The following is a 16,022-nucleotide window of genomic DNA, read 5'->3' as shown; positions in this document are numbered from 1 at the left end:
GCAAATGAAAATATTTTGATAGCTTGTGTTTCTAGACGTGGGCTACTTTTTTTTTAATGGGTCAAACAACCTCATCAATTGCCTGGTCTCACACTAGGGAATTCTCTGTACTATGCTATACTCTGGGGCACTTCTTAGAATACCGAGAACCAATTTAGAAAAGTTCATTTCGTATTGGTACTACCAGGAATTCTCATCCAGCGCTCACAATATAAACATTGGGTCACCGAGTCGTGAAAATACCATATATCATATTTATGACGATTTAATACCGATAAATTGAGCTACATATATGTTGTGTCAGTATGTGTAAGTGCCTCTTTAAGCTACAGCTATAGATTTAAAATTGAAGACAGTAATTTGAATGAAGTATTTGTATTATAACATAATAAAAAAAGTTTACGTGTATTTCACAGCAATGCCATTATAATAATAATAATAATAATGATAATAACGTACACACTCAACATAGCCCCGCATTAGGGAAACCCTGTGTCGCGGGTGCCATGGACACACACGTAGACAACCACAAATTACACCCAAACTTACGAGAGAAATAAATGTAGGCCATACAAATATTTCTCCCGACCCGGGAATACTGTAATGCCAACAAACTCTTCACAATTCCAAAAAATGCCTTTGCATAATATTAAACTTGCGTCAGAGAGTTTCCTACAGACCATTTTACAAAACTAAACCTCCTTACTGTAACGTCAATATACATCCTTGAAACTGCAATGTTTGTTAGAAAACACATATCCATTTTTAAACCAGTTCAAAGTGTTTACCGTAAACACAAATTATCCCTCCCTATGCCCAATCTAGAGATGTATAGAAATAGCCCTTATTACAGGGCTATACTGTATATATAATAAAACATCAGACATTTTGAAAATAGAGGACAAATATCCACCTTTTAAAACAAATTAATTTGTTACTCGTGTCTATATGTTACTACTCAATAGAAGGGTTCTTGTCAGGTAGAGAGCTATAAGCAATATGGATAAATGTTCTGTCTCCCACGTACCACTTCTAATACACGTATATATTTAGTCATTTTTAAGTGATAATGCATATTTCAATTTTTACTGGAGTAGTTAATAGAGATTTTATTATAGTATAAAATTGTTATGGAGCACACATAAAATTAACAATTAGATTGCAGTACCCTAACAGGGTCCATGTTTCTATGAGACGCCGTTCTCTGTACTCATGATGCTATAAATAAATAAATAAAAGCAACATTATATGTATTTGTACGGAATCCGAATATTTTTTACATATATTCAATAATAATTATAATACCAGTATCAGTATAGCTTGTTTGAGCATCGATTTCACTGTCTCAGCAACTCAACAAACTACATTTCACTTTGCTAACACGAATCCGGTCCCGCTCCACAACTATGAACTTGTTTACAAATATCATCCTTCATCTTTATCCTGTCAACTCCATACATGTCCAAAGTTATCCTTTAAGATTTGACCCGAGAATAAATGACCCTGTTTCCTTCGATATCTCGTCTGGGGTCCAAATTTAATGAGACCTTTCGTAATGAGCAAATTGAATGACATGATCGTAAAACCTACTATCGTTTTATTGGTAAAATATTGCTCAAAAAACATCTAGCAGGTTTTTGCAAGTTACAATTTTACAGGTTCATTATTTGAAGAGCACCTACGGAGCAAAAACTGCAGACTATTTCATAGACTGTTATAACAATATAATATATTTTTCGAGTTTTTTTATAACATCAAGTGACAGGACGAACAAGTCGTGTGTGCCTGTTCATAACAGTTGCAATGTCACTCAGAGCTTTAAATCGCAAAGATTTGAGAGGCACTGCCACTGCGCTCCGATTAGAAATATCTTATCGGAAGCCATTTTAAGGTCTGTTTTGTTTTTATAAACTCTAAATTTCATATTGAAATTATAGCTTTTTAGTAATATCTGTCACACTAAGTTTCTCAGTTGTTATTTGTAAGCACGTGGAGTTTTTTGTCTTAGGTTTGAGAGTGTCATTGCAATTAATAATTATAATTGTGAAATGTAAAATAATACTTTATCTGTTCTACAAGATTCTTAACTCTGTTATTCCACGAGTATTCCGTTAGCATTGCAATAACGAAACAGCTTTTTTGGTTATGAAGGAAAATTATGCATTTATTTTTACAATAAAAGACACTCACTGTAGTGGTAATACGTTAGTATATTAAAAATTACAAAAAAAAAAATCACAATAGAATACCGGCGCCAATTTTTATAGTTTTAAAAACCGAGTTTTAGTAGCGAATTATTCATATTATATATTCAATATGTCTCTTGTTATGGTCACGATTCATGTTTTACATACACAAGGATCTTTATTGTTATCTGGGTAGTGTGTGGGTGTCTTTAATTTGCGTTGTAAGAATTTGAATTGGAATCAACAACCTTTGAATCGAAAAACAAGTGAAGTAATACTAGAAGCTATGAATTATTGTCGTAACATTGCATCTGTAAACTTACTTTTCAAAACCGGAACACAGTAATACTGACATTACTTCTTGGTGGCAGAAATAGGTAAGGTAGCAGTACTTCCCTGGAAGGACTCTTTCCAATGAGCTCTACTGCTGCTAAAAAAAACTAGTTCTTAATAAATAAAAAAGAGTTCTTAGGTATCCGCGATTGTTACACAAAAGAAATGAAAGTATTCTTTCGGATCTAAATCGCGCATATTTGTTTTTTAAAATGAACGTTTTGGGTCCTTTACAGGTTCTATGGTCAATCAGCTTCGATCATGGCACCTATAAAGGGCCCGAAATGGACGTTTGTTTGAAAAAAATAACCAGTTTCATTTCCTAATATATTTTTGTTATTATTTGTAGCTCGTAATAACAACAATGACACATATTTAACTTTCTCGATTTCACTGTGAAAACTAGGCTTTAAAAAAGTTTTTCTTTTGTTGCAGCAAAATACGACTTTAGAAAGTATAATGTAGAACACTTCATATAAGAGCATTGCTACCAAGGAGGTTAACCAAATAAACAAGTGCCAATCGGGATGAGAATTTTAAATGTAGAAGTTCAAATTTAAAAACCGAAATGTCTTCAGAAGACTCATTGGACGAGCGAGAACGCCCAGGGTTTCTGCGAAGGGCAGTGGGAGGATGCGTCCGCGCCGCATGTTCTCAGCTCGGACTGGTGGTGCTTGTGGTGATCTATGTTTTGCTTGGTGCACTTCTGTTCGAGTATTTGGAATCAGGGGCTGAGGTGCAGAAAAAATCAGCGATACAACGTTCGAGGGAGGAGTGCTTGAAGGAACTTTGGGCCATTACAGGTATGAACTTTACGTAATTTATATCCTTCTTTCTTTACATTGTGTTGTAGACAATTATAACTTTTTCATTGAAAAAAACCGACCTGAAAAGTTTGCTTATCGGTTTTTTTCGATTTCCATGGGGTCTTCTCATCAGATTTTGACTTCTTGGTGATAATGGGGCTGTTACCGATTCCTTTGTATATTTTATATTGTCTTTTCTGGCTGTTATGGATCGCCATCAGGTGATTTGTTGATTACACGTATTGTGTCAAGTGAAAAGTCGACTTTTATTTGTGGAAAATAATTAGTAATTTGTGGTAGCCGAAAGAAACCTTGAACAGCATCAGGGACCACCTCGAGAGTATACCCTGTCAAACAAAGAAGAATTTTCAAAATCGGTTTGCAATTGAAGGACAAATTGGTGCATACACGGACATGCCTGTGACATTTGAGGATTTCCTTCGATTTTCATGGGATTCCCTCATCAGATTTCGACTTGGTGACAATGGGATCACCACGACAGTGCACCCTTTTAAACAAAAAGGAATTCTCAAAATCGGTACACAATTGACGAAGATATCTGAAAACATACATACAGCCGAAAGTATAACCTCCTCCTTTTTTTTTAAATCAGTTAAAAATAGTAGAGACTACGGATATGGAGACTATTTATTTACATAACACTTATTATAAAATACTATATTTTTATGCAAAACTTTTATAAAATAAAACTAAATAACGAATGTTTTAAAAAATAAACACACCCATACTTATGTTTGTTTAGACATGTATTGTAACCTACATGACTTTAGTTAACAGTAACTTACTTGCAATGTAAGTTTAAAGAAAATATACTTTTCTTTTACCTCTAACCAAAATAAAAAATAAAGAAAACAGGTGAACCTTGATAATTTGTTATTCCAAGCGAAATTAAAGAAGCGACGTTTTTTCGCGTCCTAAACAAACAGTGACTTGGATAACAGCGTACTTACTACCTGACGACGCCGATAGGGGGTGGATAATCCTTGTTTGAAGGGAGAAGTATTAATAACACAGATTATTAATATTGCCCTTTAACATAAAATTCAACTGAGTGGTGTAACAGACTCACATGTGATTATATGCCAAAAGTGTTTTTATTACATGAAATTCGCAAAAATAATACAAACTATATGAAACAAATTACGTATATATTAAATTTTATAACTCTCCTTTTTAAGTATAAAAAAGTTATCGACTAATTACGTACGTAGATTGTTTAAGTCCACGGAAGAAAAAAAAATTGAAGTGCCTTAAGCCTCGATTACTGTCAGAACCGATGTCCCAAAACTTGCTCATTCTTAATTTGAAACACTACAAGATCTTGATATTGATTGGTCGTAGCTTCAAATTTAATAAGAAATAACAAGGAAATGAAACTATGTTTCGGATTTGAATCGCGTATATTTGTTTTTTCAAACAAACCGACTTTTCGGGTCCTTTACAGGTCCCATGGTCACGGTTGACTCAAAATGTATTAGCTTTAATTTCGTTTTTTGTAACAAACAGATTATTTCGATAAACAGAAAATTAAAATTTTATTAAAATAAGACTTTCCGATGATATGAAATACCATCACAGGTAATAAATATCTTTGGTGCGGCTATCACTTTTGCATTCCAAAACAGCACAATTAGGCAATTTTCTAGGATTTTAGAGAATTTGCACGAAAGAATGACACAACCGTACCATACAAAGCGAAAATGGCGGACTGAGCTCAGATAGGTCTTTCGAGACCTATATTTGGCTCGCGTCACACGCTAACTAACCACTTCTACTGTACTTATTGTTATTGTTTAAATCTCTACTGAAAAAATGTCATTTTCAAAAGGTAATGCTTGAAATTATAATTTAGTAGCAGTAGAGCTCGTTGTGAAAGAGTTCGTCTATGGTAGTACTGCCACCTTACCTATTTCTGCCGCCAACCAGTAATCTCAGCATTACTGTGTTCCGGCTTTGAAGGGTGCTGGTGAAATTATTGGGACTTGTCAACTTATGTCTCAGGGTGACGAGCGCAGTGGTAGTGCCCCTCAGATCTTTACAATTTAAAGCTCTGAGTGGCATTATAACTGTTAGGCACAGGCATGTAGCTTACCATCAGGCGCACGACTTGTTCGTCCCGCCACTTGATGTTATAAAAAAGAAAAAAAAAATCACTGTTAATCATAGGAAATCAAACTATTTTTCCGGATTTAAATCGCGTATATTTGTTTTTCAAACAAACCTTTGTTGGTTTGTTTATCGCGAAAACCTAAGAACTCGATATCACTGTTAATGATAACTTTGTATAATAGGTAGGTGGGTATGGCCTAAAATATAAAGTATCCAACAAGGGTTGTAGTCACACCAGCTGAATTTAGACAGCTTTGCAACTGTAAAATACCACATGGATAATGTATACAATAAGCAGTTTGAATGTGGGAGCGGCTTCACGCTGAGTTTACGCTGGCCTCACATGAGCTAGCATTCGCCATGTGCAATCAGTTTATGTGAAGTAATTTCAGTTGTGTCCAAACTGCTTTGCATTCCGTCTGTTATTTTGCACTAGTACAGCTCATGTGATTACTTACTGTTAGAACCATTGGACTCTACAACAGAAAGAAAAACAAAGAACGAAAATACATTTATTTGATTATCACAAATGACACCCGAAAAAATAAACAAAACAGAGAGAGATATAAAAGTAAATGTATATTTTTTTTATGATATCAAGTGACGGGTCGAACAAGTCGTGCGTCTGGATGACAGTTGCAGTGTCACTTAGAGCTTTAAATACTTTGAGGAAGGAAAAAAATAAAGGAAAGGAGCTGTCCTAACTACAGAATGAACGTGCAGATCTAAACAAAAATTAAATGCTACAAATGGCGGATTTCTTTAATGTTGTACCATAATCTATTGATAAGTCATTATCGACATGCAAAAATATGGCTTGAATGTTGAAACTGTTTTTTTTTGTTACTTTGCTTTACCGTAACCAAAGTATGATTAAAACGTTTAATTAACGTAGATCAATATTCCATTTGGAAATATCTTGTCCTATTTCTGCGAATAATCGATGCTGATTATTCGCAGAAATAGAACAAGATGACATTTTGTTAATTTGTATCTACTTTCTTTGTTTTGTGTTAATTGTGGCATTTCTTTTGAATTGCGTTAAAAAATCAGCATACATTTCATATGCGCACGAACAAACGTGTGAACACTATTGGCATTGCCAATTTTTGCTTTGGTTACTTCAGATTGCCTACTTGTTTGTAAATGTTGATGATTGTTGTCAATGCTTGTTTTCTGATATTGTTGTTCTTGTAAGCGTACATATTATCGATATTCTGTTATTAAAACAATTCACTACGAGCATTGACTTACAAATAAATGGACGACGGGTCTAATACAGAAACCACGAAAAAAAGTCCCAAGTCAACCTATTTAAGCGTAGTGACATGTAAAGGAATATGGAAAAGCTAAAATGTTGAATTTAAATTGTAATGTCATCGCAGTACTGTCTAATTTTGCTTGCTTCGCTGTCAGTCGAACAAACGAAGACTAAAGCGTGAATGACGCTCTGTATACGATTTTAACGCCCTATAAGTTCGGACACTTTTTAGCGCGCACTCGACGTGCATATAATTGTAAGGCAATGACTACGAGGTTTATTTTATTATTATTATTTTTACTATTTCAAGTTTACCTACAAATGAAGAAAGAAAAAAATAATTATTGGGAATCATAGGACTGCCGAATATAAACATTGGATCGAAAACCTTCTACATTTTTCGTTTCATTTTGAAAAGTCAAATTTTAACAGAACTTTGAATGTAACTAGATTCCATGATAATGCAATTTAACTGCCTCCGCGGCTGAACGGTTATCATACCGGATTGCCATGCAAGAGATCTTAGATTTGATTCCCGGGTCGGGAGAAATATTTGAATGGCCTACATTTATTTCCCTCGTGAGTTTGGGTGTAATTTGTGGTTGTCTATATGTGTATCCATGGCAACTGCGACACAGGGTTTCCCTAGTGCGGGGCTATGTTGAGTGTGTGCGTTATTATTATATTAAAAAAAATCCATCATTAGGTTCATTGGTTAATAAGTTTATATTTAATTTATGTTCAACAAGACTCATTTATTAGGCATTCTCAGTTCCTGAAAACAAAATTATCCACACATTTTCGGTTTTTTCCCACTACAACTCTAATAATAAAAATGACTATTTTTTAAAGCCAGCAATACAATGACATGTTTATTCAACGTTGCCGGGTGAAGGCCAATACCAACGTTTAGGTAGCCTATTTGCCTTGCCTTGCCATCGTTCGATGTCACTCGCCTAGCTGACCGAGTGATCGCGAGGTCCAATGTGTATAGAGCTCATTTGACGCTTATCACAAATCAAAGGCGCTTGGCCAGGCGAAATGCATACTGGATTTTCAACGCAATTAAAAAAATTGTCACAATTAACATAAAACAAAGAAAGTATGTACATATAAATTAACAAAATGTCATCTTGTTCTATTTCTGCGAATAATCAGGATCAATTATTCGCAGAAATGGAACAAGATATTCCCCAATGGAATATTGATCTACTTTAATTAAACGTTTTAATCACACTTTGATTACAGTAAACCAAAGAATAAAAAAAAAACAGTTTCAACATTCAAGCCATACATTTGCATGTCGATAATGACTTATCGATAGATTATGGTACAGCACTAAAGAAATCCCCCATTTGTAGCGTTCAATTTTTGTTTAGAAATGCACGTTCATTCAGTTAGGCCAGCTCTATTTTTTTTCCACCCTCTAAGGTTTCTAAAGTTAAAATTTAAATCGCAAAGATTTGCCGCAGCGCCTGTCATCCTGACACATAAGTTAACAATCCCATATGCCTATAATTTCATCAGCATCGTTACCCTTTAAAATAATAATAATAATAACGCACACACTCAACATAGCCCCGCACTAGGGAAACCCTGTGTCGCGGGTGCCATGGACAGACACATAGACAACCACAAATTACACCCAAATTCACGGGAGAAACAAATGTAGGCCATACACATATTTCTCCCGGCCTGGGAATCGAACCCAGGACCTCTGCATGGCAGTCCGGCATGGCCGAATTTTCGGCCACAGAGCCAGTTTAAAAAAGTTTAAAATCGGAACGCAGTTATGCTCACATTACTACTTGGCGGCAGAATTACAACACAAATAAGTAAATAATTACAAAACAAATACGCAAACAAAACATAACATAACAAAATTGAAACAAGGATTCGAGTTCTTAGGTTTTTGCGATTGTTACACAAATGCAACTATTTTTTTAGATTTATATCCCAAGGTGTAATAAATCTAATTTAAGGTTCCGAAACGTTGATTTGTTTGAAAAACAAATATATGGGATTTGTATATATTTCATTTCCTATGTAAAACACAGATTATTTACATAAACGTAGACAAAGACACGAAGCATAAATTATTAACTTTGCGTGGTGTCAACTGCGGTAACCTATCGAATACTATGTCTATTTTTCTAATAACCAATGCCATTCGAAATTTATGTTCTGTGAGTAGTTTTCAATTCTTTTGGTCAATGTTGTAGGTAAGTATTGTGTGGTATTTTTAGAAACATTATGTTGCAAATAGTTGTGTGACCGCATTTCAGGGATGGTATGTGTGATTTTCCCCACGTGGTTGCACGTTTTGCGTGCCTCTCTCCATTTAGAGCTTATTAAAGTCATAACTTTGTGTCGACAAGATTTAATGCTCCCTGTAATGTGTCTTGAACCGTAATATAATGGAGTGTTCGGTTATAAAAATCTATTTAACTTACTATCATTGTGTCTTTGTCTTGTAAATTGGTTTTATATTATGAATAAACGGAATTGTCTGTGTATTATATTAAATATTTTACATTAGGGTATTGAAGTTTTAACTAATAATCTAAAGAGTTTACCATAATACCTAGTCTCTCAGTTGATAAAACAGACAAACAAATTAGTCTAGGCGATTTTAAAGAGATGTCGCTACGATGCTAAACTCTAAAAACGGAAAAAACAAATTTGTCAGCTGTGAAATCTTGAACACTCAAACATATATTTTGGTATTCATAGTACAGGATATTCCCTAATTTGAGAAAAGAAATTTGGTGTGGTTGTCTGGTATTTTTTTCCCCAAATACTTCTCTTTGGTATAGCTTCCAAGAAAAAAGAATGTAACCAAGAAACGGTCAAGATACAGCAACGCTTTACGTATCTCAATTCCACTACATCGGGGAGAGTGTCTTACTGCTTGTACGGCGGTCATATTTTAAAACGGCGATAAACCAATTTTGACTACAAATTTTTATCCGGCACACCTAGTGGTGTCCACGTGCCAATTTTTAGCCGGATCGAAGCAAGTTTTTTTCTGCCGCCATTTTGAATTCGTCATCTTGAATTTTTTTTTTTGACACAGGCAGTTGACCACTATTACCCTGTACTACTATTACCTATTCGCGTACAACGGTATCAACATCTTTTTCCCATCATTATCGGGAAGTATGCGTTCTATTTCTATAAGTGAGTAAGAACTTGTAGCTATATATATAATATACATAATACTATGATTGTTCCGCTTACCCTATCTTTTGAGGGAAGAAAAACGTTTGATCAGTTTTTCACTTTCGCGCAATGATTGTTAAAACATGTAAAGCTGGAGAAACAAAGGCAAGTTTAGTATACCTCAAAATTCTTATAAGACTTTATCTGTTCTTCCTGGAGCACAAAACCTTTCACTAAAAACAAAATATGTTCCTCTTACCCCACCTGTCTACATATTTAATACCTAACATTTTATATATTGTATATATTATTTATATTACCGTACAGAAAAATCATGCTTGAATCATTTATTGATCACAACAAATAACCTTCGATTCAAAGCACAATAGAGCCAACACTGCACGCCAATATCTATAAATAATGCGACCTTGATCCTCTAAATCTTTAATATTAAAGAATCACAGATCTACGTTGCTCCTAGAATTTCGAAGAATTTCCCATGTGTCTCAGTGATACGACAACGCGACGAGATCAATTCAGCTTCGAGTAATATTGAAGTGAGCTTGTGACGTTCATCTAGAATTATTTAGTCCATTCATATGTATGTATGGTGTTTGTACTTTGTTTCTTTCTGTTTTTGTTAGTATTAGTGTAAATATTTTATTAGTTCTATTATTTTTAAAAAACTCAATGTTCTTATCGAACCCTTGGGTTTTTGCGACGCTACATTAGAATTGAAACTATTTTATCCGGAACTAAAATCGCCTGACCTACGTTTTAAATTCTTTACAGGTTTCTTTTTTTACGATACCAAGTGAGGGGACTGTCCATAAATGTTGCAGTGTCGCTCAGAGCTTTAAATCGCAAAGGTAAGTTGACAAATCCAATGTGCCTTTAATTTCACCAGCACCCTTACTTTTCATAATCGAAATGAAGTAATGCTTACATTATTGCTTGGCGGCAGAGGTAGGATAGGTAAGTACTTCCCTGGACGAACTCTTTCGCTGTAGATTTTGACACTGACACTACTTATAAGCAGCAAAACAAATCATTAACTAACCATAACCTTCAGTTCATAACACAAAAGCAATATATTGAATGTAAAAGAGCCTTGGTAACGATAATGGCTAATTATCTTTTGTACCTATTGTGCCAGCTAATGCTGCGAACTAACACAAGAAATAAGGTGATAGCTATTATGGGGACACACTTTCATGGAGTCCTTTCTTTCCTACCGGTTACATCACTATTCCGGGTCCACGGCCAATGAACAATACTGACGAGAAATGACCCTTGTGAATTTCGGGTTTATTCAATTTTGTCAAAAGACTGGCGGAGTCATGGTTGTGATCAAAAGCAGTTAAATAATGATGTTGTCATGTTTACTATAGTTTTTAGAATGGGTATAGTGAAAATATAATTTATGTTAAGAAGAATAGTATTTTTTATAAATAATAGCGACAAACATAATATTAATACAAGGAATAGAAATAAAGTAACTGTTCTTGATAGTCGTCGCCACAAAGTAAAAAAAATATTAAGGAGGTAATATTCAAAATTTGCCATTCACTAGGCTTGAAACTATAGTAAAACAAACACTTTATACTAAACGTTATTATTATAGAGTTACTTCGACCTTGAATGACAAAAATTCATGATAAACCATTTAGTTCTCAGAGGGTAGTCTATTATGTTTGAAATAAATATTGTAAATGATAATTGTGTACAAATGTATATTTATAAAGAGCAACGCCTGGATTTTTTTTACTCTTTCTTCACAGGGGAATCTACCTTGCGAATGAGCAGTAGATTTAATCAATATGACGAATTTAAGTGTAATTTGCTTTTTTAAATAGTGTAATGTAATCATAGCGTCAAACTTCTGTTATCTTATTTTTATTATTATCAATTTTAGTAAATAAACAGTTTCCTTGTACAAAGGTCTGACATACAATAGATATATTATTATTTACATAAAAACCGAACAAAGACAAAGAAAAAATCTTATATCAGACTGGACTCGAACCAGTTTCTGTATGCCAGTCAGCTTGAAGCAATTTTTATTTGTGATTGCTCCGTCTTTGTATCAATATTAATAATATCCATTGTACGTTAGACCTTTGTACAAGTAAACTGTTTGCTCATGAAAATTGATAATAATAAAAATAAGAAAAAAATAAATTATGTAGTATTTTCACAAAAATATATGAATATCATTATAGTAGTAAAAATCATCTACAATAGATATTTGAACACTAGGGTTGCATTAAGTAAAATGGGCCTTCTTGTCAGACTGCTTAAACGCTTGCAAGGTGTACGCCAGACACAGAGCTACTTAACTATCCAACTTGGCGGACGACACCCATGAATTATATAATTCCGTCTTCAACTTAGTAAAACTTGAACGTTGTGATTTTGTGAAGCCTCTAACCATAACTATGAATAATTGTTTAAAATTTACTGACCGGGCAACAGTGAAAATGCATAAAAATAGACATCGGCTGTATAAACTTTGCGGTGAAAGGGCAACAATACAAGAATATAACCTAGAATATAACACTACGTACAGTTGTAATGATATTTGTCTTGCAGCTAAAGTAATATGATAATAAAATTAATAAATGTAGTACATATTAACAATAATTGCAAATTCATATTAATAGGGAAAAAAACCGAACTCAAAAGTTTGTGAAATTACATCTATTTGCCAAGTTTTGCGGTTAGCGGAAAGGTGATGAAATCCAATAAACCGGATACATCCCCTAATTTGTCACCCTTAGGGGTAACATAGGGGTGTGAAGTCGTAATCAACTTCATGCAGCCGATGTCCCGAATAACGACATCATGCAGCGGAGATCGACTGCATGCAGTTAATGCGTGAAGTCGTAATCAACTTCATGCAGTTGCGACCACGACTGCATGAAGTTGATAACGATTTCACGTATCAACTTCATGCAGTCGAGGTCTCGGAAAAAGACTTCATGCAGCCGAGTTCGACTGCATGCAGGTAATGCGTGAAGTCGTAATCAACTTTACCTATCAACTTCATGCAGTCGAGGTCTCGGATAACGACATCTTGCAGCCAAGATCGATTGCATGCAGTTAACGCGTGAAGTTGTAATCAACTTCATACAGACGAGGTCTCGGATAACGATTTCATGCAGCCGAGATCGACTGCATGCAGTTAATGCGTGAAGTCGTTTTCAACTTTATGATGAACTTTGTGAAGTTGATTATGACTTCATGCATTAACTCCAAACATGCAGTCAATCTGTTAGCAGCCTCAGAACTCGATGTGTAAAAACATACAGAAATATCTATAGCTATTATATATACTATCTATTACAATCGAATATTATAATATTTGATTATAATAGATATTCCAAATTCGATTACCAAGTTCTTAAATTTGTCTACTATGGTCGCTGAATCTTTACTTAAATAATATTGCAGTTAGCTTTGCTAATTTAAAATATCACTTAGATACATTATTAAGTCTAAGCAATTAATTTCATAGTTGTGTTCGTACAAAACAATAGAACTTAATAGAATACGTTTATTTGCCAGCAGGCAGGCAGATATGCAAATATTAATATGATTTCATGTTCGGTCTCTACTGTTAATTGCAGTTATTAATGTAAATTTGTATATAAAAATTCTAAATATTTGTTATTACTATAGAAGCAATGTGTCAAAAGCCATTTTGTCAATTGTAATTTAAAAGTATGTCCTTGTAACAAATTAATTTCATCTAGTAAATTATTGAAAATAATTATTCACATGTTGAAACAGTTTTTCTTATAAATTACTTTATGACAAGGAGGTTGGTACAAAACATTCATAATATTAGTTCTAGTTTACCTTTCAATCATTTCACCGCATGTTTTGAAATATTGAGGATAAGTTTTGACAAATACACAGATATCCCTAATGTACATGCATAGCAAAGGCAGTATGTTTAGTTTTTTTAACAACGGTTTACAGTTGTCGTCGAAACACGCACCGCAGATCGCCGAACTTTTTCTGAACCTTAAAAACCCTTTCTAGTCTTGAGTTGCCCCACAATACAAGACCGTAGTTGAGCACGGACGAAACGTAGCCATGTTAAGCCGTCAGCGCAACTTCTCGAGAGACAGTTTGCCTTTGTAGAGCGTAAACGAATCTATTTAGCTTTATACAAATCTGCTCGATGTGCTATTTCCAGCTAAGGTGCACATGTGTTGATGATGGAGTGTATCAAGAAACATAACAAACCTCACAAAGCAAAGCAAAATTATTCCTCTTTTTAAGTCTGGTAATAAATCGTACCTTACTTATTGGAGATATAATTCAACAGTACCCAATCTGAATAAAATACTTGAAAAAAGAAATCAGCTGTGTGTTTTAATTTAATGTTTCATTAACAATTTGGTGTATAACTGTTTGAGACTGTCTCTGTATTAATATTGTAATTTATAAATGAGCGACAAATGTCTAACAATGAGCATCCTCTATAATTTCTTAATCATTCTTTTCAGTAGCATCAGTAGAAGTGTTTAATTCAATTAATTTGATGATCTCAAGTGTCATTTGCAATAAAGATGTTTTGAATTTTTGACCTTGGATCTCCGAGTCGGTTTTTTTAATACGTGGATATAATTTCTCAAAGAAAAGAGGCAATAAGATCACAAAAGTGTAAATTTTAGTTATTTTATTCATTCATTCGATATCAAAATCAGGGTTAGAAGACATAGCGGGTAACCATGTTTATTTATTTTATTTATTTAAAAGTGCATTACATGTGTTGTCGTAATAGAAATATACTTAAGAATATACTTATACATTTACATACACATGAACCTTGACAGGCATCGCAACTTGCCGTAGAGAGATAACAGTGGTAATATATTTATACATACCATGACTACACAGGTACACATGTACATACGTAGCTTACTTTAGTCAGATAGATGTATGTAAATGATACTGTCGGAAAATCCTTCCCTTCGGAAAAGATTTCCCACGACACCAAAACTTTATTTATGGCAGTTTGTGGTCTATGAAAGGTGTTAGAAAATGTTACCCGACATTGGTTTCGGTGTGATATTATGTATGGGATAGATATACTCATAATTTAGACAAAAGTAATAAAGTTATCTTATTATTATATATTGTTACGTGTATGTACGTTCTAATAATGTTTTAATTTTGTTTAATTTTAATATTTATTATTATTACATATTTATATTATATTTAATTTATTGATGGGTAGTGTATTTATTTAAAACACGTTCAGTACAAGATATTCTTTGGTTGCATCCCCCTTTCCAACTCTCACATTTCTATCCTAAGGTTGCCTGGAAGAAATAGCTACATAGCAATAGGCTGCTTGTTGTACATTAGCTTACTCTGTAACACTTACAGTAAGCTAATCTTCTGTGTTACCATTGTAATTTTAATGTGCTATAAAGAATATTTCATTCATTCATTCAAAACAAAGTGCAAAGCGTGCAGTGGCGTACAAATACATCTTCGACACACATTAGGTACGTTACTTAATGTTGAACTGCATGAATTATTACCAATTGGTGATGGTTGGCTTGTTTCAGAAACGACGACGTTGTTATCGTTTCGTCATTTAAACGGAATAAAAATTCAATTACTACTACTCTATGAACACTGAAATGAAATAAAATATAATAAATAGCCTGTAAGGTTTTCTTCACCTAAGTAAAATATTTGAAAAACTATTTAGTGGAACTCTTCCATTACTTAATTATTCAGAACGGTCAAGGTTATTTGTCGATCCACCTACGAATTTTTGATAAGAATTAACATGGAAGTTTAACTGACGTACGACGAAAACGTGGATATAATTTAATATTTTGACGACCTGTGTTGTCGGTGGTTTGAACATCGGTGTCACCATCTCTAAGGCGTCAGGTTCGATCCCCGGTCAGGTCAATGTAGAAAAACTAACTTTTCTTTATATATTGTCTCAGGTCTGGGTGCTTGTGGCATCGTCGTTGTTTCCGATTTCTATAACACAAGTATGTGATGTTGTCTAAAATTCACCTAAAAAATGTTTAAATCAATATAACTTTCAACACATTAATAAATAGATGCAACATTTTATACTGCAATAAGACGTATAAATAAGTAATA

The 16,022-nt window shown here is 33.9% G+C and overlaps 1 protein-coding gene across 1 annotated transcript in view; it reads left to right on the top strand.

The window, feature by feature from the left end:
- The first annotated feature begins 3,087 nt into the window (after nucleotides 1-3,087).
- The window catches only part of LOC113235922, a 329,572-nt gene continuing 316,637 nt past the window's right edge, over nucleotides 3,088-16,022 (top strand). The window contains exon 1 of the mRNA XM_026471844.1: nucleotides 3,088-3,322. Within this exon, the coding sequence (XP_026327629.1) occupies nucleotides 3,088-3,322 (235 nt within the window). The remainder of the gene's footprint in view (nucleotides 3,323-16,022) is intronic.

This window comes from Hyposmocoma kahamanoa, unplaced genomic scaffold (genome assembly GCF_003589595.1).
Source record: "Hyposmocoma kahamanoa isolate Upper Pololo Valley unplaced genomic scaffold, ASM358959v1 88, whole genome shotgun sequence".
Classification (NCBI taxonomy): domain Eukaryota; kingdom Metazoa; phylum Arthropoda; class Insecta; order Lepidoptera; family Cosmopterigidae; genus Hyposmocoma; species Hyposmocoma kahamanoa.
Note: the sequence above shows the minus strand (reverse complement) of the source record. Positions and strands in the feature narration are given on the sequence as shown.